This window comes from Mesoplodon bidens (assembly GCF_964165515.1).
Source record: "Mesoplodon bidens genome assembly, chromosome: 1".
In the NCBI taxonomy this organism is placed as follows: Eukaryota; Metazoa; Chordata; class Mammalia; order Artiodactyla; family Ziphiidae; genus Mesoplodon; species Mesoplodon bidens.
In genome coordinates, this window is record NC_138176.1 from 27,484,543 (window position 1) to 27,508,150 (window position 23,608).

At 48.5% G+C, this 23,608-nt stretch overlaps 2 protein-coding genes across 4 annotated transcripts in view; one reads left to right on the plus strand and one right to left on the minus strand.

Annotated features, from left to right (window-relative positions):
- SUFU (SUFU negative regulator of hedgehog signaling) overlaps nt 1-3,881 on the minus strand; it is a 113,460-nt gene extending 109,579 nt beyond the window's left edge. For 2 of the 3 annotated variants that reach the window (XR_014015381.1, XM_081228670.1), the window contains exon 1: nt 3,415-3,881. Coding sequence is in view for 2 of the 3 variants with exons in the window: in XM_081228670.1 (XP_081084796.1) it covers nt 3,415-3,596 (182 nt within the window). In the remaining variant the exon portion in view is untranslated. The remainder of the gene's footprint in view (nt 1-3,414) is intronic. The other variant, XM_081228671.1, reaches the window with a different exon arrangement.
- Nucleotides 3,882-5,441: 1,560 nt separating this feature from the next.
- ACTR1A (actin related protein 1A) lies at nt 5,442-23,596 on the plus strand. Its single transcript, XM_081245701.1, has 11 exons — nt 5,442-5,564; nt 14,490-14,554; nt 15,804-15,879; nt 16,608-16,733; nt 17,534-17,658; nt 18,877-19,093; nt 19,823-19,915; nt 20,527-20,701; nt 20,805-20,866; nt 21,586-21,626; nt 21,804-23,596. Exons 1-11 carry the CDS (start codon nt 5,517-5,519, stop codon nt 21,904-21,906), a joined length of 1,131 nt encoding a protein of 376 aa, XP_081101827.1. The 5' UTR covers nt 5,442-5,516; the 3' UTR covers nt 21,907-23,596.
- Nucleotides 23,597-23,608: the final 12 nt, after the last annotated feature.

The following is a 23,608-nucleotide window of genomic DNA, read 5'->3' on the forward strand; positions in this document are numbered from 1 at the left end:
AATTCCAACAGAGAGGCAGTTGAGGAAGAGATTCACCATTAGCTCACTCTGAGGATTTAATTCAATAAGGGTTCCCTTTAGTAGAGTAATTAGTGTTCTTTTAAAAAAAAAAACCTGCTTTTCTTCAGAATGGATAAGGAAACTTGGTAGACTTGAGAAACAAGACTAAATGGAAACCATCAGCAGAAGGAAGTCTGCATTTAGCCCACAAACACTGCACTTGAGCTGCCTCGGACATCTGACTTCCACAGACTGCAAAAACTTTGCTTGCTCCTGGGACAAGGATGGCGTACACTTTGCATTTGGGATCGTATGCTGAAGGAATGCCAACAACCAAATAAAAGACATGTTCCATGTATGTGATCCCAGCAGGCATGCCAGTACCATGCAATTCAAACACTATTTAAAACCAGTAGGTCTGGTTTCAGCCTCTTTTGCCAGGATGTTATTTGCCTTTGTAGAAATCCCTATTCTCTGCTAGGAAATGCTAAGTTATTTATAGGACTTGTAAGAAAGTCGCTACAAATAGCTTAGAATCTCAACTGAGTGGATTAGGAAAAGGGACAAATCTCCATGTCTTTCCATAACCCTGCTTTCACCAACTCATCTGACTAATTCCACAACCAGTTAGATTTAGAAAAGTTTGTCGGGGAAAAGAGGAAAGAAAGGGCGGCTACCCCTGCAAGGACCTCATGATAACTGCAGAACCCTGGAACAGGTGGGAATGATTACAGGCTCCATATCTGCCCATCCTTCAGCCTAGGTCCATCCAGAAACAAGGGGCAAAACTGCGTCCACTCTTCCATGCTCCATCTACCACACCCCTGGCAGCCCTCGTTGTCGCCAAGTCTCCCAAAGGGTATTTCATCAAAGAGAGAGGCTTTGCCTTAAAACTCCAACTGCAGAGAATGACCAAGAGTCAGACAAAATCAGCCTCATCTCTAAGCACAGAGAGTTCTGTTATACTCACTCAGAGACCTGATGGGAAGCCAATGAGTACGTGGAAAATACATCTTAGAAAAAGATGTTATCCCAGGACCCAGATCATCCCTCAACTTAAGTCCCTGAACACCTGACTTCATTCGTTCCACAGGGAGGTTGCCAGAGTGGAGTGGCCCTAGGGCACTGGTTCTACTTCAGCAACCTGATCACTCATGTCTCAGCTTTCGACCAGGATGTCCCTGTTGGCTAGGGACCACTAGTCAAAGAGCCACCCTTCTGTCACAAGAAAAAGAACCCCAAGGTACCCTGGGCTACAGCCAAACTGAGGCAGCCTCAGTCAGCCATCCTGTTATGAAAACTGAAGAGGGACTGTGGGATCCCAATTGTGAGGGTTATCAGTAAATTACTTTCAGGATCTTAATTATACAACCCCCTCCAAATCTTAGAAAGAACCAGTCACTGAGCTGTTCCCTCTCATATATTTCTGCATCTAGGCAGCATTTCTAATTCCACAAAGTGCTACACAATCCTTTTTATTTGTCATTAGATGCTGGCTCATCTTTTAAGATAAGTCCTGGCCTCGTTAAGACACTTGCAACAAGATGAAAAAAGAAAGGTTCCTGGGGGGATGAGGGGAAAATAAAGAGTTCCCAAACCAGTCTTAGTCCTTTGCACCTGTTCAATACCTTTTACACACAACTCTATCCTTCATGGCCACTTGGGTGACATAATAACAGTTGCCCAAGTCTGCGTAGGGATTTCTCCTTATACTCAAATGAGGCCTGAACAAACAGCACGGCAGTGGCAGGTCCCCTTTTTCTCATGACACATCCCAATAGAGTCCATCACTATACATATTTAAATATAGTGGTACAATATATTTAAATATGGGTGATTAAGTTATCAAGAGCTGCTTTGTACTCAGAAGCTCTCTTGAAAAACTCCTCTCAACCAAAGAACAGTGTGCCTGCCAGAGAGAACTGTACCACTGGCCACACCTCCTCCTGGCTACCAGACAGAGGCAGGCTGCTCCCGTGGCTCTCCCTAAGGAGCAGGTGGCTGCTCCCCAGACCCTTCACACTGTCAGCCTCTTCACATCCTCCCATAGACACAGGGAGCTGGCCTCAGCCCTACACAGCCTAGCTTCTGCCATCTCCAGAAGAAGAAAGAGGTTGTCACAGAGGAAAAAGACTCACTCTCAAAGGGAAAGGTAACCAGCAAAGACATCCACTCTATTTACTTCCCCCTTTGAGTGTACCTCCCCTTTGGCCACACCCCAAGCAGCTGCCTGAACAGAATTTCAGGAGTCAATGAAGGGGCTCATCTAGTACAGTGCCGGCACGAATGTGGTTTTGGACAGATTCAATTAATTCTCAGTCAACTTTTGGTCCAGAAAAACCATGAAGAAGGGTCCCTATAACACTTGTTTTGCCCAGAGGGGGCAGGAAGAGACAGGGTGCAAAAGAAATGGGAAACTAGAAAAGACCATCCCCTCCCCAGGGGCTGCCCATCTGTACACAGGTCTGATCTTAACAGAGCTACTTGAGCATTACCCTCAGCTTCCCTGAGGCACTGATGCCTAAATCTGGAAGCTCTGGACCACCAAGCTCCTCTTAACACATCACTGCAGGATCCTCCGTGTCCAAGTCCCAGGTCTTCCTCATTTACTGCAGTCTCCTTCAATTCTGAGCCAAACCACGGATCTCCCTGACCCTGTCTGCCTCTGTTCTAGCCAGTGACCTAAAGCAAAGCAGCTGCAGAGCCAGAAGCAGCTCTGCATGGAGAAACAGAACTGTGCAGAGTAAGCACAAAGTTTATCAGGAAAAATTGCTCCGCCAAACTTCAAACGCAAAAGCACTGCACTGATAAGGAATGTCTGAGCTCATCGGGAAGGGATCAAAAAGTGACCTCCTCCTCATCCCTTCACAAGCACAACGCTCACAACTTGCTCCCCTCCTAACCCACAGACCCACACCCGCCACTACCCTGTGCAGTCTCGTGCCCTCTGAGCTCCTCCAGCCGCGCGGCTCCAAAGCCTTCTCAGATGCTCCCCAGGCCCCGCCTCGCCTCCCCCATCCCACTTCAGCCACCGCCCCCCGCCCCGGCTTCCCCTCGCCCACTAATGACCCCCTACAGGCGCCCCCTCCTTTCACCACGTTTACAGTTCCTTCTCTCCTATCGTTCCCTCCGCCGCTCCTACCCACACCCCCAATTCACTCTATTCTCCTAATCCCAATTAACCGTTCATTCCCCTCCTCCCTCGCTAACCCTTCTCTACCCACAGGCTTCTTTAACCCCTTTGTCCCCATTCCTAACTTGAGCCTTAACTTCTTCCCTCGCAGCAGAAAGCCCTTCTTCCAAGTGCTTTAACCATTCTCCTTCCCCCTCCTATTCCCGCACAAATGACTTGGCCCCAGCGCTTTAACCCTTCTCAGCCCGCCCCTGTCCGTCTCCCCGCGGCCCAAGGCATACCAGTACTTGACGATAGCGGTAACCTGGAGCGGGTTCGGCTGGTCTGGGTAAAGACGGCGGCACTCTCCGTAGATGGCGTGCAGTCCCGGGGGGAAGAGCGAGGCGAAGGCCGGAGGGGCTGTAGGGCCAGGGGCCGGGGGCGCGGTGGGGCCGGGGGCGCAGCTAGGCCGCAACTCCGCCATCGGGGCGCGTAGGGTGCTGGGGGGACCGGGGAGGGCAGACGACGGGGAGAGCACTGACGCGCCAGCAGGCGACCTCCCTGGGTGCGACTCCCGGAGGCGATGGGGGTGCTGCAGCGAGGTCTAGGCTTCGCGCCTGCGCAAGGCGCACCGTCCGCCCAGGCCGTAGCCGCGGCAGAGACGGCCAGAGGGTGCCTCGGGGGCCGCGGGGCGCTCAGGGGGCGGGGCTCCGGCCTGCCCTATTCCGGCATCCATTGGCTAGTGTCTGTGCCAGTCACAGGTGGGGAAGGCATGAGTTGACAATAGGTCCCGCCTCCTCTCCCAGGGTTGCGGGGGGTGTCCCAAGGCTCTTGGCCTCCCCCTAGTGTTAGGAGGAACCCAGGTTTAAATAGAGATATTGGGGCATCCTTCTGAGGTGCTAGGGTCCCATGAAAGCACTGGGAAGTGCGCCGACAAAGGGTTTGTCACTGTTATGGTGACACGCTGCTCAGAAGGATTTAAACATGTATTTGACAATGACTTCCCAGGTGGCGCAGTGGTTAAGCATCCGCCTACTAATGCAGGGATACAGGTTCGAGCCCTGGGCTGGGAAAATCCCACATTCTGTGAAGCAATTAATCCCGTGCGTCACAACTACTGAAGCTTGTTCGCCTAGAGCCCCAGCTGCGCTAGAGAAGTCCCCACTCGCCGCAACCGCAACAAAGACCCAACACAGCCGAAAGTAAATAATCTCTTTTTTGTTCTGTTTTAAGCAGAGGTATGCAGGTTGCCTTGAGGAACACCAATATTCATTATCTACTGTGAACCTGCCCCTCTCCATTACCTTTGACTCTCTGTAACTGGGAAATGTTTTAATTCCTAAGGCACCGGGTTGGGAATTATTTTCCTGCCTACAATAACTTTTCATACAGTATGTCTTCCACTCAATGATCTTGAAGAAATTCCAAGAGAAAGGGATAGAAGAGAGTCCTGACTACTGCTGCTATTAACTAAAGGTTCCCTGCAACTTGAAGGGATGGAGGAAATAATTTAGAGAAAAATGCACTGGGCTCATTAGAAAACAGTGACACATAATCTCTCTTCACTTCCATTTTCTCATCCATCAATGTCAATTCTAAATCCCCATGAAAATTAAAGATATACTGTTACTGAAGCTATTAGATGAACGATGTTTTAATGACCAAAAGATCATCTATACCAGTAGTTCCAATTGCGAGTCTTCAGACCAATGTTAGCATGTTGCCAAGTTTACACCTATCCAGGAAAAAATGAGAAAATCAACCAAAATGTATTTTTTTCAAAAAAGCAAATTTTATGCAATATAAATTATTTTCCTTTGTTCTGGGAATAGGTTCCTCCCCGTGTGTATTAAAATTTCCTGTCATTAGAGTGTGATGGTAATAGATGTTTAGAAACTGTTTATTTTGTAATAGATGTTTATTAATGTCTTATAGACCCATATGAGAACATGGCAACCTCAAATTGTCCAGGGTAGGGAGTGGAAGGACTCATCTGTAAAATCCAAACATCCACGAGTTACTGATCAATCCAAACCGAACCACAGACAAGTACTCAGGACTACATATTTCAGCATGCACTGCGAATCGCTTCAAAGGGACTACATATCCGGGCATGCAATGCAACCATCAATTGGCGTCCCCGTCTACTTATCTACGGAGACTACAAAGCCCAGGGTACTGTGCGTCGGAAACGCGACGCCCCGTCCCTTAAACTAGGAGGGCCTCCAAAGCCGCCTGGCTTTCTAACTCAGGTGCAAGGCATGCTGGGTGTTGTAGTTCTTCGGAAGCGAGGTCGGGCCGCTCCCTGGCCGCCCTGTACCGGCGGCAAGACTGCGCATGTGTGTCAGTGGCGTTAGCGGCGGACCAGGCTGGCAGTTCCTTCCTCAGGAGAGATTCCTCTGCCATGGAGTCCTACGATGTGATCGCCAACCAGCCTGTCGTGATCGACAACGTGAGTTGCATCCCCCTAGCGGGGCTTATGCTCTCCTCCCCGAAGGGATCGCTTCCCGTGTTTCAGTCTGGGCCGCCGGCTCTTTGTCACTGGCCCGGCCTGTCAGGCGGGTTCAGCCGCCGCCGCCTCCGTCCTCCCCCGACCCGTAGTCCGCAGACAGGGCGGCCAGCCGGCCAGCAACCATAGGATGGAGAACCTTGGGATGGATAAAGGGAAGGGTTATAGTCCAGGCAGGGTCCTCGGGCCCTTGGCTCGAGGGGCCTTAGCCTCTCTGTGAGCGCCCGGCGCCCGCCCCTCCCCAGTTTCCGATAACTCTATTGGCTCCTCTGGCTCTCCATCTTGACCGATGACCCCGCCTCTGGGCCTGGCAGGATGAGGGCAGCCCTCTGCAGTGATTGGCTCCTGCCCCTGTCGTTCTTCCGGGCCGCCATAGTGTTTCGCCTCTCTAAGGGGCGGTGCGGTGCACGAGGGCTGTTGGGATTGGTTTCTGGGACTCCCAGTGGTGCGGCCTGACTGGCTAGGGCCCGCCTGCTGGTGGAGAAGGGCTAAGTTTCCTTAGATTCCGAGCGGCCCTGGAGGCTTGGCGGTGTACCTGGGTGGGGCCCGAGAGTCTGGTGCCAGAAATGGGCTTAGGATTTCAGTTTTTTCTGTGATTATAAATTACAGAGTTAATAAAAGTCGAAAAGAAAGGAGAGTGACAAAGCAAGCAGGGAGGTACCTTCCTCTTCGGAACGCCTAGTTTCTGGGGGAAAAAATTACTAAACATAATATTTGCCAGGCGCTCTAGCGCTTACATGGGGGTTTCACATACACTCGAACTGGATCCTTACAAAAACCGGGTGAATAGTTGAGGCAGGAATTTTGGTCCTCGTTTTACAAGTGTGAAAACTGAAGCGCGAAGAGGTAAAAGTGAGCCCAAGGTCGCACAGTGTAGGTGCCCTAAATCCGGTGCTTTATCCATTACTCCTCTTGATAGCACCCCACGCAAATGCATCAGTAGTGACAAATGGAAAGAATCTACATACAGCTCTTATTTTTGGCGGAAGGAGGCAGTTGTTAAAAAAAAAAAAAGGATTTCTGTCTTCCACTCAAAGGTTTGGTCTCACGGAGATTGGTTGCTACCTTTCTAATCCCCTTCTAAGTCTCTAAATCCCTCCATTGAGGAAAAACTGCCAATTCTGTCTTAAAGTGACTGTCACATTCGGTCCGTTGATTCAGCCCTTGGGACCTTGCGCACTTGCAAGGTCCTTTCATTTGCATCATCTCATTTAAGCTTCAACACTGATATGTAGATAGAACTTGAAATATGGAGAAAAGTGAGGCTTGGAGAGGTTAGATAATAGTATTCAAACCACCTGGTTTATGAATTAAGGATCCAAGACTCAGATTGAGATTGGGTTCTAAATTCCTCACTTTTTCCAAGGAAAGGTGCTTCTTTGGTTAGCTTTCCTTCTTTCCAGGAAGGACGTTGAGCTCAGTGAGACATCTCATGTTGGGGAGCGATTTTTTTTTTTTTTTTTTTTGTCTGCTTCATTAGACTGTTAAAACCTGGTGGGAAAAAAAATGGTATTCCTTCGTTTTTCATTACTCTCTCTTTCCCCACCTCCCTCCCACATACAGTATCTAGGGCCTGACACCACTATTGGATTTTTAATTTTACTGATGGGTGGGGGGATAAATGACTGAATATCTCTATCACGGTAACAAAGATGTCCCTAAATAAAGAAAGGATTGTGGGGGGGGGGGAGCCTAGTTAGTTACTGCACAGGGTTGAGTAGGACTCCTTGTTCTTGATTTTGATTTTCAGAGAACACTATTGCTATCTTCAGCCAGTTTGTGTGTGCTTCATCTGCCTTTTTCTTAGTTTTAAAAAGAAAAAAAAAAAGAAATTAGCAATCTCCTGTTTTCATCAGCAATGCAGAAGGAGTAGTCTGCCCATCCCACCAGATCCTTTGCTTCTGGATTTGTCGGGCAGCAATTCTATCTCCATCCGCTTTCTTTAATGTCACTTAAGCGAATGCTTCTTAGTTCCTTCTTTCTCTTTCTTGGTAGTGTATTTGAAATGCATCAAAACAGTGGTGCATTTTCAGTTTTAAGACTTAAGGAATAGACTTGCTTTTTTCTGGGAAAACATTTCCTTTATTATGCCAACAATCCCACCAAAAGGTAAAATAGGAGAAACTTAAGTAATTTTCCCACTAGGATTTACTGAGCATCTGCCACAGTTTTAGATATGGGGCCTCAGGTAGTTCTTGCTGTTTGATATTTAGAGAGTTTTGTTTTGTTTTGTTTCAAAGTGAAAGATGGATAGGAAAAATCATTTGAAATATTTGAGTCAACTTTATATTTTGAGAATGTGTCTCTAGCAGATTCAACAGCTCCATAGCTTACCATGCTGCCACAATTTTATTTCTGGGCTGAAGAGAGTGTAATTAGGGCTTCCCTGGTGGTGCAGTGGTTAAGAATCCTCCTGCCAACGCAGGGGACATGGGTTCGAGCCCTGGTCCACGAAGATCCCACATGCCGCAGAGCAACAAAGCCCGTGTGCCACAACTACTGAGCCTGTGCTCTAGAACCCACGAGCCACAGCTACTGAGCCTGCGCGCCACAACTACTGAAACCCGCGCGCCTAGAGCCCGTGCTCCACAACAAGAGAAGCCACCACAATGAGAAGCCCACGCACTGCGACGAAAAGTAGCCCCTGCTCGCTGCAACTAGAGAAAGTCTGCGTGCAGCAACACTCAACACAGCCATAAATAAATAAATAAATAAACAAACAAACAAGCATAAGTCATTCTTCCCAAAGGCATATCATAGATAGTAATACAAGAAAGAGGAGGGCAGCTCCCAGGCCACATTCTGAGGACCACAACACTTTGATTAGAATACTATGTTTATTCTGAAGCTCAAATCTTTGTGAAGATCTCGAAGGTTAAGTTCTTTCCTAAAATGGATCAACATTCTGGTCAATTTTAAGATTGTCTTCATGACCATACTGTGTGGGCCTAAATCAGGAACAATACCAGATCTTTACAAGTTCTTCAAGCTAAGAATTTAACTGTTTGGGGGGAATGTTATGCTGCTTCAGCCCCCTTTTTGAAAAGTGGGATACTCTCAACACACAGAAAAGTTCAGAGAAGTATATAACAAGCACCCATGTAGCATGTGTCTTCCACCCAGATTTAATAAATATCATTTGCCATATTTGCTTCATTTTTTTTAGGAAATAAAACGTTACAGATATAATTGAAGCCTCTTTGTACCCATCTACAATCCCATCCTTTCTTTCTGGTCCAGACATAACCCCAAAAGCAAACCGTCATCATAAAATTGATGTGCTCCTTTCCATCCATTATTTTATGGACACTTGTATTTTATAATGTGTGTGTGTACAGTATTTATGTTTTGAATTTTTACTTAAGTGTTATCATCTTATTTGCCAGCTCTCCTTATTATAGAAAATTTCAAATATAAACAAAAGGAGGAAGAACAGTATAACAAACATCCACATATCCATCACCTAGCTGAAATTGTTATCAACTCTTGGTCAATCTACATTCCCACCCACTTCCCTCTTCCACACTCTTTTATTTTATTATTTATTTATTTATTTATTTATTTTTGTTGCACCAGTTCTTAGTTGTGGCAGGCGGTTTCCTTAGTTGTGGCATGCATTGGGGATCTAGTTCCCTGACAAGGGATCGAACCCTGGCCCCCTGCATTGGGAGTGCGGAGTCTTCCCTGTGCCAACAGGGAAGTCCCACGCTCTTTTAAAAACATAACCAATATACTATTATCAAACCTAATAAAATTAATAATAATTCCTTAATATCATCAAATATCTAGTCAATGTTCAAATTTCACTAATTGTCTCTTTTTTTAAACAATTTATCATCAGCTCTTTTTTTTAACATCTTTATTGGAGTATAATTGCTTTACAATGGTGTGTTACTCTCTGCTTTATAACAAAGTGAGTTAGCTATACATATACATATATCCCCATATCTCCTCCCTCTTGCATCTCCCCTCCCAACCTCCCTATCCCACCCCTCTAGGTGGTCACAAAGCACTGAGCTGATCTCCCTGTGCTATGTGACTGCTTCCCACTAGCTATCTATTTCACATTTGGTAGTATATATAAGTCCATGCCACTCTCTCACTTCGTCCCAGCTTACCCTTCCCCCTCCCCGTGTCCTCAAGTCCATTCTCTACATCTGTGTCTTTATTCCTGTCCTGCCCCTAGGTTCTTCAGAACCATTTTTTTTTTTAGATTCCATATATATGTGTTAGCATACGGTATTTGTTTTCCTCTTTCTGACTTACTGCACTCCGTATGACAGACTCTAGGTCCATCCACCTCACTACAAATAACTCAATTTCATTTCTTTTTATGGCTGAGTAATATTCCATTGTATATATGTGCCACATCTTCTTTATCCATTCATCTGTTGATTGTCATCAGCTCTTAAGATCTGCTGATTCACTTAAGTTTAAGGGACACTAGAATTAGCTGAGGAAATGGAAGTCAATATATTTATGTAACACTGTCACTTGTGTGACTTTCAGGCTGTTGGTTATACAACTGCAGCAAGAATCCATCCGTAGTTTGACAGAGAGAGTGAAGAGGAGGTGGCTTGCAGAGATAATCTCACTGTTCAATTATGTGTATTTTGAGAGCCACAGATGTGCTTCACATCAAGCTAGAAAGCACGTCTAGAATAGGGGTCTCGAACTCAATGCCTGCAGAGGCCAAGCAGATACATTAAAAAGGTCGGGGGGGGCCGGGGGGAGAAGGTAGCCTTAACAACAGTGCGAGGAATCTGGAAGGTGCATTGGGCACACCTGACCAAAGGGCCAGCTGCTTCTCATTTCCAGCCAGTTGTCCCCATGTAGGAATGCAGTCCCAGTGTTGCCATATCTTCTGATTTTTCAAGAGAAATCAGAAGTATTAAATTTCATGTGCAATCTCTAATTTTTTAAGTGTTAGAAGTTAATGTAAAAGTAGTTTGTGGTCTATGGAGACAGAAAGCAGATTAGTAGTTGCCTATGGCTGGGGGTTGGTGGTGGTAAGGATGGAAAGTGGCTGCTAATGGATACAGCGTTTCTTTGGGGGATGATGACAAAGTTTTAATATTAGATTGTGGTGAATGATTGTACACTCTGTGAATACACTAAGAACCATTGGATTACACACCTTAAATGGGTAAATTGTACGGCATGTGAATTTTATCTCAATAAAGTTGTTTTTAAAAAACTACCTTGTGGGGGACTTCACTGGTGGCTCAGTGGTTAAGAATCCGCCTGCCAATGCAGGGGACACAGGTTCGAGCCCTGGTCCGGGAAGATCCCACATGCTGCGGAGCAACTAAGCCTGTGTGCCACAACTACTGAGCCTGTGCTCTAGAGCCCAAGAGCCACAGCTACTTGAAGCCCGCGCGCCTAGAGCCCATGCTCCTCAACAAGTCATCTCAATGAGAAGCCCGCACACCACAACAAAGAATAGCTGCAAATAGAGAAAAACCATGTGCACCAACAAAGACCCAACGCAGCCAAAAATAAATTAATTAAAAAAAAAACTACTTTGTGGGCCAAACAAAATATGTCTTTGGGCCAAAATGGGCCACCAATATCCTAGAATCTGAGGCTCCACCTCTCAGCGTCCTCTTCCCACTTGTAAAATGTCAGACAAGCCTCCTTCCCAGCATGTCAAGAATAATCAGTGCTTAGGATAAGGTTGCCCAAGCCACAAGGCCTATAGCCAGCAGGTACTGGGAGAGCCTTGCTGAAGGATTTGCTATTTGTTTGCCTGCATCAGAAGGAGAATTGTCAGTGGTGGCTGGCAGCAGACTCGAGTCCCCAAAATCAAATGTTTAATGAGACTACTTTTTCAAGTAGCTTCTAAAAGGCATTTGTTTACTTGGCTTTGCCAGAGTGAATAACAAAGAGAGTGGCAGCTCATTTGCCAGGTATACAGTTCCTAGTTACAAATACTGTTAAAGAAATTGACATGACCCGGAAGAAATTGACATGCCCCTTTTATATGCTCTTATGGTATGGCTTGCGCAGAATAGAGGCAACTCAGCCGGCTCCCCCATCCCCACCCATTCTTCACCCATTCTTCAGCTGGCCTGCCAGGCAGCTCGTGTAGCTGCAGGGACAAGCTGGGTCTGGTTCCACCTTGTGCATCATTCCCAACAATGCCTTTGCCTTCCCTGTACCACCTCTGCCTGGGGCTTCTGGTATTCCAGCTGCTCATTCAGGTTCCATACTTTAGGCTTCATCAGCTCAGTCATTTGAGCTTGGTTTTCATTTTAGTCAACCAGCATCTATTCAAGTACCTTGCACATGTGAGATACTGCTGATATACAGAGTCTCTGACTTCAAGGAATTTGCGCTGAAAAGAGACAAAAGTGGAAACCATAAATTCGAATAGAAAGCAGAATGAGGGGACTTCCCTGGTGGCCCAGTGGTTAATACTTCGCCTTCCAATGCAGGGGGAGCGTGTTCGATCCCTGGTCAGGGAGCTAAGAGCCCACATGCCTCATGGCCGAAAAAAAAAAAAGAAAAAACATAAAACAGAAACAATATTGTAACAAATTCAATAAAGACTTTAAAAAATTGTCCACATCAAAAGTATATATATATATATGTTTTTTTTAAAAAAAAGCAGAATGAAATTTATGCTACCTAGTAAAACAGGTAATGGTGATTTGGGGAGATAATAGGAAGAGGATAATTAATTCCAACTGGGGATTATTCTTCAGGAGCAAGGTGGTGGTATTTGAACTGGGCCTGTTATACTCTTGCTGGGAAGGATGGAGAGAAAGAAAAGAACCTAACATCTTAATCCGCCTTGCCACTCAGCCTCCAGTCCTTTTGCTAGTAAACTCAAAATCAAATATCCAGGAAAATCATCTCTTAAAAATATCGGGCTTCCCTGGTGGTGCAGTGGTTGAGAATCTGCCTGCTAATGCAGGGGACACGGGTTCGAGCCCTGGTCTGGGAAGATCCCACATGCCGCAGAGCAACTAGGCCCGTGAGCCACAACTACTGAGCCTGCGTGTCTGGAGCCTGTGTTCCGCAACAAGAGAGGCCGCAATAGTGAGAGGCCCGCGCACCGCGATGAAGAGTGGCCCCCGCTTGCCACAACTAGAGAAAGCCCTCACACAGAAACGAAGACCCTACAAGCCCAAAATAAATAAATTAAAAAAAAAAATCTAGGAACTTTCCTGGCGATCCAGTTGTTAACACTCTGCGCTTCTACTGTGAGAGGCACAGGATCAATCCCTGGTCAGGGATCTAAGATCCCGTATGCCACATGGTACGGCCAAAAAAAAAAAGAAATCTAGAGTCTGAAGCACAGACTCTAGATTACTTTTGTTTTCAACCTCTACCAGGAGATCCAGTTAGTCTGCTGGCATCACCACCCCCAGATGAAGGCAGTGGGCAATTATTGGAAGCTTGAGCTTCCAATAATTCCCAGAGTTCCCAGAGTTCTCTTGTACAGTGTTCTTTTCACTAGCTGTGCTGCTGTCCCAGAGCCCTTGGGTTTGCAGTAAGATAGTCTTTTCCTCCTTCCCGGTCTTTGAGCTCAGTTTACAGCTGCACCTTTTCCAGGCTCCTTGCTGTTCTGCCCAGGCCAATGAGTTTGCACATTGTCTCCTGTTTTCTCCTGTTGGCAGAGGTTCCTGCTGTCTTAGAGAACTGGCTTGCCCTGCTCTCCTCCCATACTGCTTTCCCCGTCCTTCAACCACTTCTTACCTCCTCCCTCTGTCTTGCTACGATCAGGCACCAGGATGACCCATCTCACCCCACCCCACCCCCTGCCCTTCTCCTATAGAAGAGCAGAAGTAAGAGACAGAGAGAGATCCAGGGCTGTTGTCAGGAAGCCTTTGGTACCAAGGTAACCTTGGCTAGTTAGCTCTCCTGATGTGTTTACTGCTTGCTGTGTAGGTCCTGGAAATATCAATATTACACTCGCCCCAGGAGAAGTGGTCAACATGCAGCAGGAAAGGCTTGCCCTAATTACACTTGCAGCTGCAAACTGTGTTGGCGGGGGTGGAAGGACGAGGGTATCAGGTGTGGTGGTAGAAGAATTAAGAAGGAAGAAAACACGGTGAATCTCAAGCAGTATCAGGCCTCGACATCTGTCCTGCATGGAGTTGATGTCCAGAGTCAATGTTTACTTTGGCTGGGCCCGGGTGGTACCAGAGGTGATGGTGGGAGACATCAGATTCTTCTCAGACAGTGCTTTAGGGCTTTCCTGCTCTTTACCTCAAGAGACCAACAAGTAAAGGAAAGCATAGTGAAAAAACAAAACAACAACCACAAACCCCCCACAAAGCATAGTGGTCTCCCCCTGTAGTCAGAACCAGACAACGTGTGTCATATTGGAGTTAACTTCAAGTATGGCAGCGCTCGTGGTGGTGTCTGTCATAGAGGCCTTGGAGGGCAGGGATAGTTTGGGTCTGAGCTGGGAAAGTACGTTAGAAGCGTTCCATGGTGGTATAACAGAATCATGCGCTCTTCCCTCCTTGGTTATATTCCTAAACTTGGCTGCTTTGGTGCTTCTAGTCACTTTCCTCTTCTCTCCTCGAGAGTTCTTTTTTTTTCCCTTTATTAATATTAATTTTCCTTTTTAATTCCGAAAGTAAAACATGTTCAATGTAGAAAAGTCAAAGAATACATAAAAATCAAATAATATTCAGAGTGTGCAATAGAAATGCCCCTCACCATCCCCAGCCCCACTGCCCTCCCTTTGGTGTGCGTTCACTGTTCAGATTCTCATACAAGTGGATATAGTATACATAAGTATAAGGTCTCTCTCTTTTTAAAGTAAAGATGGAACCATATTATACATACTGTATGATATATATCTCCTCTTGTTTTTGTGATATTGTGACTTCTCTTTCTCTCTCTCCTCAGGGATCCGGTGTGATTAAAGCTGGTTTTGCTGGTGATCAGATCCCCAAATACTGCTTTCCAAACTAGTAAGTCATTCTGTAGCTTAGTCAGAAGCTTGGGAGGCTTGTCAGCTTTATTATGGTGTCAGCCCTCCATCTTTTAGGGAGAAAGGATCTCTCATTTGGGTCAGTCTTGGTACTCAAAACAACAAGCAAGGGACAGGAGCTGGCTTTTGGAGTAAGCAGACAGTTGCCTTCAGGGTACAATCCGAGAGGTGAATTTTTTTTAATTTGATTTTATCTGATGCCAAAAATGTTATCATTGGTGACTCGTTGCTTTGGATGACCGTCTCTTCATGGAACCCTCTTCTTAAAATTCTCCTATCACCCAGGATGGGGTTTAACATTAAACCATACCTACCATCCTAGTGAGAATGAGTTTTTGGATTTTTTTAATAAGTTTATTTATTTCTATTTTTGGCCGCACTGGGTCTTCATTGCTGCGCGCGGGCTTTCTCTAGTTGCGGCGTAAGGGCTTCTCATTGCAGTGGCTTCTCTTGTTGTGGAGCACAGGCTCTAAGCACGTGGGCTTCAGTAGTTGTGGCACGCAGGCTCTAGAGTGCAGGCTCAGTAGTTGTGGTACACGGGCATAGTTGCTCCGCAGCATGTGGGATCTTCCCGGACCAGGGGTTGAACCCGTGTCCCCTGCGTTGGCAGGCAGGTTCTTAACCACTGTGCCACCGGGGAAGCCCAAGAATGGGTTTTTTTCTCAGCACTTTCTTCCTAAGGCAGAGAGATTGCAGGCAGGAAAAGGGCATGGGTGCCTGGGAAAGGGGCTCAAAGCAGTAGAAAAAGGAAGAAAGGCCATCTGTCAGTTACATCATAGTTTTCCTTAATAGGAGGCAAGGGCAGGAGGCTAAGGAGACAAAAACTTTTTGAGTTAATCAACCTAAATGAATTCTTGTTTCCCTGTCTCTATTGATCTGCATATATACTGTGGAAAAAGAAGAACTAGAGGTATTGAATCCTCCAGATTTTGCTTTAATAACTTATAAAATAATATAAATATAATAAATATATGAAATACAAATGACTTAAAATAATAAATACAAAAAAATAAAATAATACATGTTTATTATAGAAATTGTGGGAAGTGCAGAAAAGTAGAAAGAGGAAAACCAAAATCAACTATAATCTCATTCCTCAACAATAATCACAGTAGAATTGAGTATATTTCTTCCCATCCAAGGACGTGCATCAGTACGTCCTTCCCGTGTTCTGTCATATGTTGTGTCATGAAATGAAAAGTGATGGTCCTCCCTGCTCTCTTTTGTAGTGTGGGCAGACCCAAACACGTTCGTGTCATGGCAGGTGCCCTCGAAGGCGACATCTTCATTGGCCCCAAAGCGGAGGTAATCCCCAGTCCTACTGAAGAAGCCTCAAGCCAGCAGGGGACCTTCATTGTTCCCCACTCGGGCAGTGTCCCACAGTGGGACATGGCCACGAGTAAAAGGAGCAATTTCCTCTTGAACTCTCCCCTTTCACTCTCTCATTCTAGAGTGAGTAAACCTAGTTGGTTTCTTTCTCCCAGGAACAGCCTCTGGTTTTGGAGAAAAAATATCTGGAACCCCACTTTGGGAAATAGAGACCAGTCTAGAAAAGAGGGCTTTCGCCTTCCTTCTGTACTCTGTCACTACATTGCCAATGATTAAGTTGACTGGCTTCGTTATCTTTTTGGCAGAAGTGATTGGGGGGAGATTCTAGCTGGGATACCCTGGGGATAAGTTAATTAGCACAGTTTGGCAGTTAATTAGCACAGTTTTCCTCAGGCAGCTTCTAGAAGCAGAACAACAGAATCATTGTTGCCAACCTTGGTTGCAAACGCCAGGAGATTGTGTCCTGGAACCAGGCAATGAGGAGGGTGCCACCCAGCGGCCCACAGAAATGCAGAAGCCCTCTGCTTTGCCAGCTGGTTGGTTGGGCACTGAGTACAGTTCGCAGCATACAGTTTAGAGACTTGGAGGCTGGGTGGCCCACCCTGAGCTGTGGTTGAGGACTGCAGGCCCTGGAAGTGCAGGGCCCACCTGGCAGCCCTGCTGAGAGGCTGGCTGTTGTTGTAAGTGCTGCTCTCTGCCCCCAGGAGCACCGAGGACTGCTCTCCATCCGCTACCCCATGGAGCACGGCATCGTCAAGGACTGGAACGACATGGAGCGCATCTGGCAATACGTCTATTCTAAGGACCAGCTGCAGACTTTCTCAGAGGAGGTGAGGGTCCTATGTTCAGGGTGCCCCTGCAGGGTTTGCAGAGCAGGCAGAGCCCCTACCCCGGAGATGAGGCGGATGACGATGAAAACTGCCACGAGCGTTTGAGTCTTATGTTCTAGGCACCAGGCCATGTGCTTTCCAGACATGTTTGCATTTAATCTTCACAGCATTCCTATGAGATACAGGTAGTATTATCTCCATTTTATAAACAAGGGAACAGAAGGTCAGAGAAGCCAGGTGGTGTTTTTAAGATCACCCAGTGAATAGGGTAGTAGAGCTGGGATTCAAACCCATGTCTTTCAGACTTCAGAGCCTATACTCTTTACCTTCTAAGAAAGGAAGTCTCAACTCAGAAACACAAAAGGAAGGTGCATACTAGGCTTATCAGAATTTCCAGGGGAGGGATATATTCCATTTTTTAAAAGTACAGTCAATATTGAAATTTAATTTTCTATTTTGAAAAAAATTTTTTAACTATTATTTTTATCGTAATAATTCCAAACTTAGAGTTTAGCAAAACCTTGACAGTTGGAGCTATACAGTAGGTACAAGGACCTACATAAGAATCTTGGAAGACAAGGAGGGGAGTAGGGGATGAGGACGGAATGAGACTTTAAAGGGGGTGTGAATTTAGAAAGCTGAGAAACTGACTTGGGTGGGGATAGGTGACAAGCCCAGTTTGTCCTTTTTTTGGAGAGAGGCTGACAAAGGTCGCCTGAGCTCTCCAACCAGCCACACAGTACGAATGAGGGGTGGGAATCTGGCCTCGCCCTGATTGCCGTCTGGGCATCTTTCACCAGCATCCTGTGCTCCTGACGGAGGCGCCTTTAAACCCGCGGAAAAACCGGGAACGAGCTGCTGAAGTTTTCTTCGAGACCTTCAATGTGCCAGCCCTTTTCATCTCCATGCAAGCTGTGCTCAGCCTGTGAGTAGCAGCTGGCTGGCTAGCCTGGCCCCTTGTGGGGAAAGCAGTCCTTTGGCAGAGTCGAGGCTGCCTCTCCTTTGGGTTGGTTCATAGTCACCTGAGCATCTCTGCCAGGGAAGGTTGGATGGTGGGAAAGAGAGCATCGAGGCTGCTTCCCAGTCTCGTAACTGCCTGCTGGTTTGGTGTCAGAGGCTCTCCACTCAGCCTGCTGGGAAGGCCATGTGCTGCAACAGCTCTCCCTGCAGGCCCCTCTAATGACTTCGGGTATTATTTCAGGGCCGTCTTGTGCCGGGTGCTATGCAAGGCTGGTGATAGAGTCGTGATGAAAACCCCTCTGTGTTCCCTGTTCTCACACCCCCGTCATTCTGTCATGCTCCCAACCTGCCTCACACCAGGGTTAGGTATATTGCCAAGATCGTACACTGGTGACCTACAGATGGCATGTGTTTGGCCCCATTAAAAAATTGTGAGCCAGCATTTAAAAATTAGGACATTTCCTATCAAAATCCAAATTTCCGGCTTCTCTGAAAAAATGGGAAGATCTGGTAATGCTGGGCCTGCACTCCTCTAGAACAAAATTCAGCTGGAGCTGAAATAAAATAGCAGCTGCACTTTAGATAGGGTTTGCAAACTTGACTTCACCACAGTCCTCTCCATTGCCTGTTGTCCTCCCAACACGAAGGCAGAATGTCAGTTGCTATTTATGAAACATTGTGGGGTTTTCCCCTCATATCACAGAAATATATGTCTGTACCCTTGTCCTTACCAAAAGAGAAAAAACTAAGGACAGACCTAGAGGGCCATGTGGGAAAAAGCTAGTTTTTTATGAAAGTGAATATATTATTTTCTTTTACTCATTCGCTTTTCCTGCCTGACCCCTGTAGGCATTTGAATTTTTTCCTCTTGTCTAGAGAGTAAAAACTGTCCCTCAGGCTGGGTCCCTGGAGCAGTTGAAGGCCAGGCCATCTCCTGCGGTTAGAAGGCCTGCTCTTCTGGGGGTTGGGGAAGGAGCTTGGAGAGGCTCAGCTCCTTTCCTTCAGACACTACAGGCTTGCTTTCTTCAGTACTCAGGCTGCCTTTGTACTTAGTCCAGTCGAAGGCTTCTGGAGAAGGCAGGCTCCAGCTTTAGTTTAGCTGACATTGAACTCTAGCAAGAAGTGAGTTTCTTCCCAGAGTGAGGAGGCAGGGGTTGGTGATGGTTTGCCCCCTTTGCTTCAGTTATGCCACCGGCAGGACCACGGGTGTGGTGCTGGATTCTGGGGATGGTGTCACCCACGCTGTGCCCATTTACGAGGGCTTTGCAATGCCCCACTCAATCATGCGCATCGACATCGCTGGCCGGGACGTCTCTCGCTTCCTTCGCCTCTACCTGCGCAAGGAAGGCTATGATTTCCACTCATCCTCCGAGTTTGAGATTGTCAAGGCCATAAAAGAAGTAAGTGTTGCCCCCATGGGCCCAGGGCTGGGAGAGGAAATGGGAACAGCAGCCAGGACCTCCATGACCTGAAGTGAAGAGCAGCGAAGCTCCTGTCCTGGGGATCAGGCTCTGCCCTCCCCAGCCAGGCCTCCTGGCAGCTGTGTGATCTCCAGCTGGGTCCCCTGACCCTGACGGATTCACCTTCCAAAGTGCTGCCGTCTTGTGGTAGAAAGGGAGCTGCCTCTATTTCCTGAGCTGGGTGATGAGCACACCCATGCTCGTATATTTAATGTTTTTTATACATTATGTACAAATTACGTACGTTCTTTTACATCCTTGAAGAAGTCAGAATACTTTTTTCTTTTTAGGTAAAATGAACCCTCCTGCCACCTATAGCTCTAGGAGACCTTGGAGCTGGGTAGGCAGTACCCAGAACCGTATGAGTAGTAGGAGAAAAACACCTGAGTCTGGACTAAAATTAGGGTGTGGTCTCAGAGCCAAATCCAGAAGGCTGAGTTGCCACGCTTGCCCACCAGGAAGGTGGAGCAGGTGAAAATGCATATCCTAAGAAGGAGCAGGGAGATTTCGGTCAGCCCTCACTGGGTGGCACTTAGCATATGCAGCTCTAACGACCTTTAGGGCAGTCACTGCAATGGGCAGATTTCTGCAGCAGCACATCACTCCCGGAGACTTTGACTGGGGAGGTGCCAGGTTTCCTGCCTGCCTGACTTGTGCTTGGTTCTGCAGAGAGCCTGCTACCTATCCATAAACCCCCAGAAGGATGAGACACTAGAGACGGAGAAGGCACAGTACTACCTGCCCGACGGCAGCACCATTGAGGTAGGCAGCCGGACCTCTCCCCTTAGGCCCCCCAGGCCCCAAAAGCTCTGGGCCCAAACCAAACTTTCCACAGGCAGGCTGGAGTCAGGTCCTTCATACCATCTGCCTGGAGCAGCATAGCTCTTGAGCTGCAGCATCTCCTGCAGAGCGAGGTGCTAGGGACTTTGCTTGTCGTGTGTGTGGGCGGGGGAGGCACCAGAGGCATTTTCCTAGGTCGGAATGGGACTAGGAAGGGTGAGGTATAGTGCTGTCCTTAACCACTTAGGCACAGTGTAGGGTGAGTTCCACCTCCCTGGACCTCCATCGATAGGAAGAAATTTCCACAAATGAATGAATCCATCTATTAAGTCTCTGGCTGGCAAGTGCCAGAGCTAGGATTACACACAGGAGCTTCCTCTCTGTAGTTTCCCAGGAGCCCTGTTTGTTCCTTTTTGTTCCCAGGAGCCCTCTCCTTGTTCTTCTTTGTGCCCTTGACGTACAGGGTCTTGCCTGAGCGTGGCCTTCCTAGCCACCTGGTTACTAAGCCGTGGGCAGAGGGCCCTCTTCCATTCCCACTCCCAGAGGGACCTCAGCCCCCACCCCAGCCTGAGAAGCTTGCGGCCCCCCCGCAGATTGGTCCTTCCCGATTCCGGGCACCTGAGCTGCTGTTCAGGCCAGACCTGATCGGCGAGGAGAGCGAGGGCATCCATGAGGTGCTGGTGTTCGCCATCCAGAAGTCTGACATGGACCTGCGGCGCACACTTTTCTCTAACATCGTCCTTTCAGGAGGCTCCACCCTGTTCAAAGGTTGGTCTTTGCTCTCAGCGCCCTTCCCCAGGAAGCTTCCACATACTGCTGGGCCCAGACGCCCAGAGAATTCACGTGAGATTCTCCTTTCCTGCCCATTCAGGTTTTGGTGACAGGCTACTGAGTGAAGTGAAGAAATTGGCTCCGAAAGATGTGAAGATCAGGGTAGGAGCATGCTGGGGGCGGGCACTGGGGCTGGGTGGAACTGAGCCTCCAAGGATCTGGAGGGCCATGTGGCATGGCCTCCCCTCCTGCTCTGCCCAAGTTTTTCGGGCACCGCCAGATGGCTCCCAGCTTCTACTCTGCTCCTGAAGCCCGCCAGAGGGGAGGACCCATCTTCACTCTCCCTCTTCACCAAAGGGGGCAGTTCTGATACCCAGATGTGGCAGGGTGCTAGGCTGAGGGCCCCACATGTGGTCTTTCAGGGAAACTGTAACACTGACAGGATACTGACTTTGGCTGCTCCCCCGTGACACAGTCTAACATCTTAGTGACTGCTGAGGAGAGCTGGCCTGCCTGAGGAAGGAGGGATCCTGAATGGAGGAGTGTGGTTCCTGCTGTACAATCTGCTTCCCACCAGCCCCCGACGGAGCCAAATCTTCCCCCAGATAGCCCCAGCTTCCCTGGGAGCCATAGATACTTAGGGATGCTGGGAACCTGTTTCTTCAGATGAGCAGGCTGGCCACAGTACCCCCCAGAGAGGCCACAGGGTCCAGCAGGGACATAACTTAAAGCCTGTTTTATTAAATATATCCACTGAAATGTATCCATATATCCACCGGCTCTCACTGGCAGTGAGAATTGGCCATAAAGGTGAGTAGTGGCAGGGAAAGGGAGAGGGGAGGATGGACGTCTCAGATTCCTCTTTCCACCCACCCCTGCAGATATCTGCACCGCAAGAGAGACTGTATTCCACATGGATTGGGTGAGTAGCTCTTCTGGGCATAAGAGCGGAACAGGAAGCAAATGCATTGATTACCCCTCACCACCCCATCCCTTTAAAGAAAAGCCTGGTCTGGTTTGGCCCCGGGGGGACTGGCTGGCTCCATGAATACCCACTCCCCTTCTCTGACATTGTTCCTTTGGATTCCCTCCACTCCAGGGGCTCCATCCTCGCCTCCCTGGACACCTTTAAAAAGATGTGGGTCTCTAAGAAGGAATACGAGGAAGACGGTGCCCGATCCATCCACAGGAAAACCTTCTAATATTGGGACATCATCTTCACCTCTCTCTGAAGTTAACTCCACTTTAAAACTCGCTTTCTTGAGTCGGAGTGTTTGCGAGGAATTGCCTGTGTGTATGAGTGTGTGTGTGGGTGTGTGGGTACGAGTGTGTGCGCATATGCGAGTGCCGTGTGGCCCGGGGATCCCAGGGATCCCGGGGCCCAGAAAGGACGATGAACTAGCCACGATGGTGACGGCCTGAGACCTGGGGTTGACCACTAACTGGCCCCTGAGAGGGAAGAGTGCTAGCAGAGGGCCTGCTCCGTCAGCGGGGTCTTTGGCTGGCTGTGTGGGACTATGTTTACTACCATAGGGAGACAGGGAGGGAGGTAAACCCAACCCCCGGGAGACCTTGCTGCTGCCCATCCTAGGCTGGGCCAGCCCCACCCCTACCCCACCCAGGGTGCCCTGCGGCCCAAGGCAGCTGCCGCCTCCCCTCGCTCATCATTCTGCTCTGAATGCCTCTTGATCACAGACTGAGGGCCAGGGTTGAGTTCTGTCTAGTTTTGTTGCAGTTTGGGTTTAGAAAGCTGGAAAAGCACTCCAGGAGCGGTTACTGAGACTTCGGTATCAGGAGGGGGCGGGATGCCCTCAGCTTCACCTGGAGACCAGGACCACACTGGGGCATTTGAGGAGGGCAGGAGTAGAGCTACTTCTGATGGGTGGCAGAGCTAACGCTCTAACCCGCAACCCCCATCCAGGGATCTCGGGAGAGTTTCGGGAGCCTGTTGGCCCCAGGCCCTTGCTTTCCATCCATCCATGGGCAAAGCCATCTTCGGTTTTCTTTACTGGAGTGTTTGTACAGTACAGGGACTGGAGTGAGGGAGCTCCCGGCCTCCTGCCCGCCAGTCACCCTGCTCACACTCACGTTTACAGCACCTAAGCTTAGCATGGCGTCCAGGGCCCCGCCCCTCCCTGCTCACGGTGGGCTGACAGTATCCACAGGCCTCAGGGCCGTTTCTCAAAGTCACCCCAGCCTCCTCCTTTCTCCCCCTTCCACTTGCTCACCACCCTGGAGTCAACAGGCGGGTTGCTGGTGGGATCTTCTGAAACAGGAGGTAGAATCACCCTTTGGCAGAGGCTGCTAGCAAAGGAGGGGTTTTGGGGATCCAGCCTCCTTAGGAGAAAGAGCTGCAAGTAAGTTGCTTTTTCCCACGCTAGCTGACCCGGGGGGACTAGGTTGTAGAGGCGAGACGGCCCCCTCTGGGCTGATGTGTGCCATTCTTGTCTTTGCACTTGTTTGGTTAGGGAGGGGCCAGACCAGACTGCCAGGAGCTGATGGGCTCAGGCTCACCTCCTCTGGTCCACTGGGGCCAGGTGCCTACCCTGGACTGGGCTGGCCTGGCAGTGGTCCCAAGGCTCTTCAGGCCAGATGGTGCAAAGCTGGGGCTAGCAGATATTCACCGGCACCCTCACCTGTGACACCAAGACCGGCCCTGATCCCAGACTCCAGGCAGTATTCTCCCCCATGCCGTCCAACGACCAAAGGCCCTGCCAGGTGTGGGCCGCAGCAGCAGGTGTGTGTGAAAGCGATGTGGCGACCCACAGACTGCAGTGTGCTTAACCAGCTCACCTCCCCCGCCCTTAGCCCAAGCCTGCCCCTCGCACAGCCTCGCACAAACCATGTTGCCTGGTGGGGCCCAGTGTACTTAAATAAACTCGTTCCAATAGACACATCAGCTGA

What these genes read in the sequence shown, in the direction of transcription:
- ACTR1A (XM_081245701.1), top strand. Translation starts at nt 5,517, where the DNA reads ATGGAGTCCTACGATGTGATCGCCAACCAGCCTGTCGTGATCGACAAC. An exon ending in AGCCTGTCGTGATCGACAAC is followed by an intron (nt 5,565 to 14,489) that starts GTGAGTTGCATC and finishes CTCTCTCCTCAG; the next exon opens with GGATCCGGTGTGATTAAAGC. An exon ending in CGAAAGATGTGAAGATCAGG is followed by an intron (nt 20,867 to 21,585) that starts GTAGGAGCATGC and finishes CCACCCCTGCAG; the next exon opens with ATATCTGCACCGCAAGAGAG.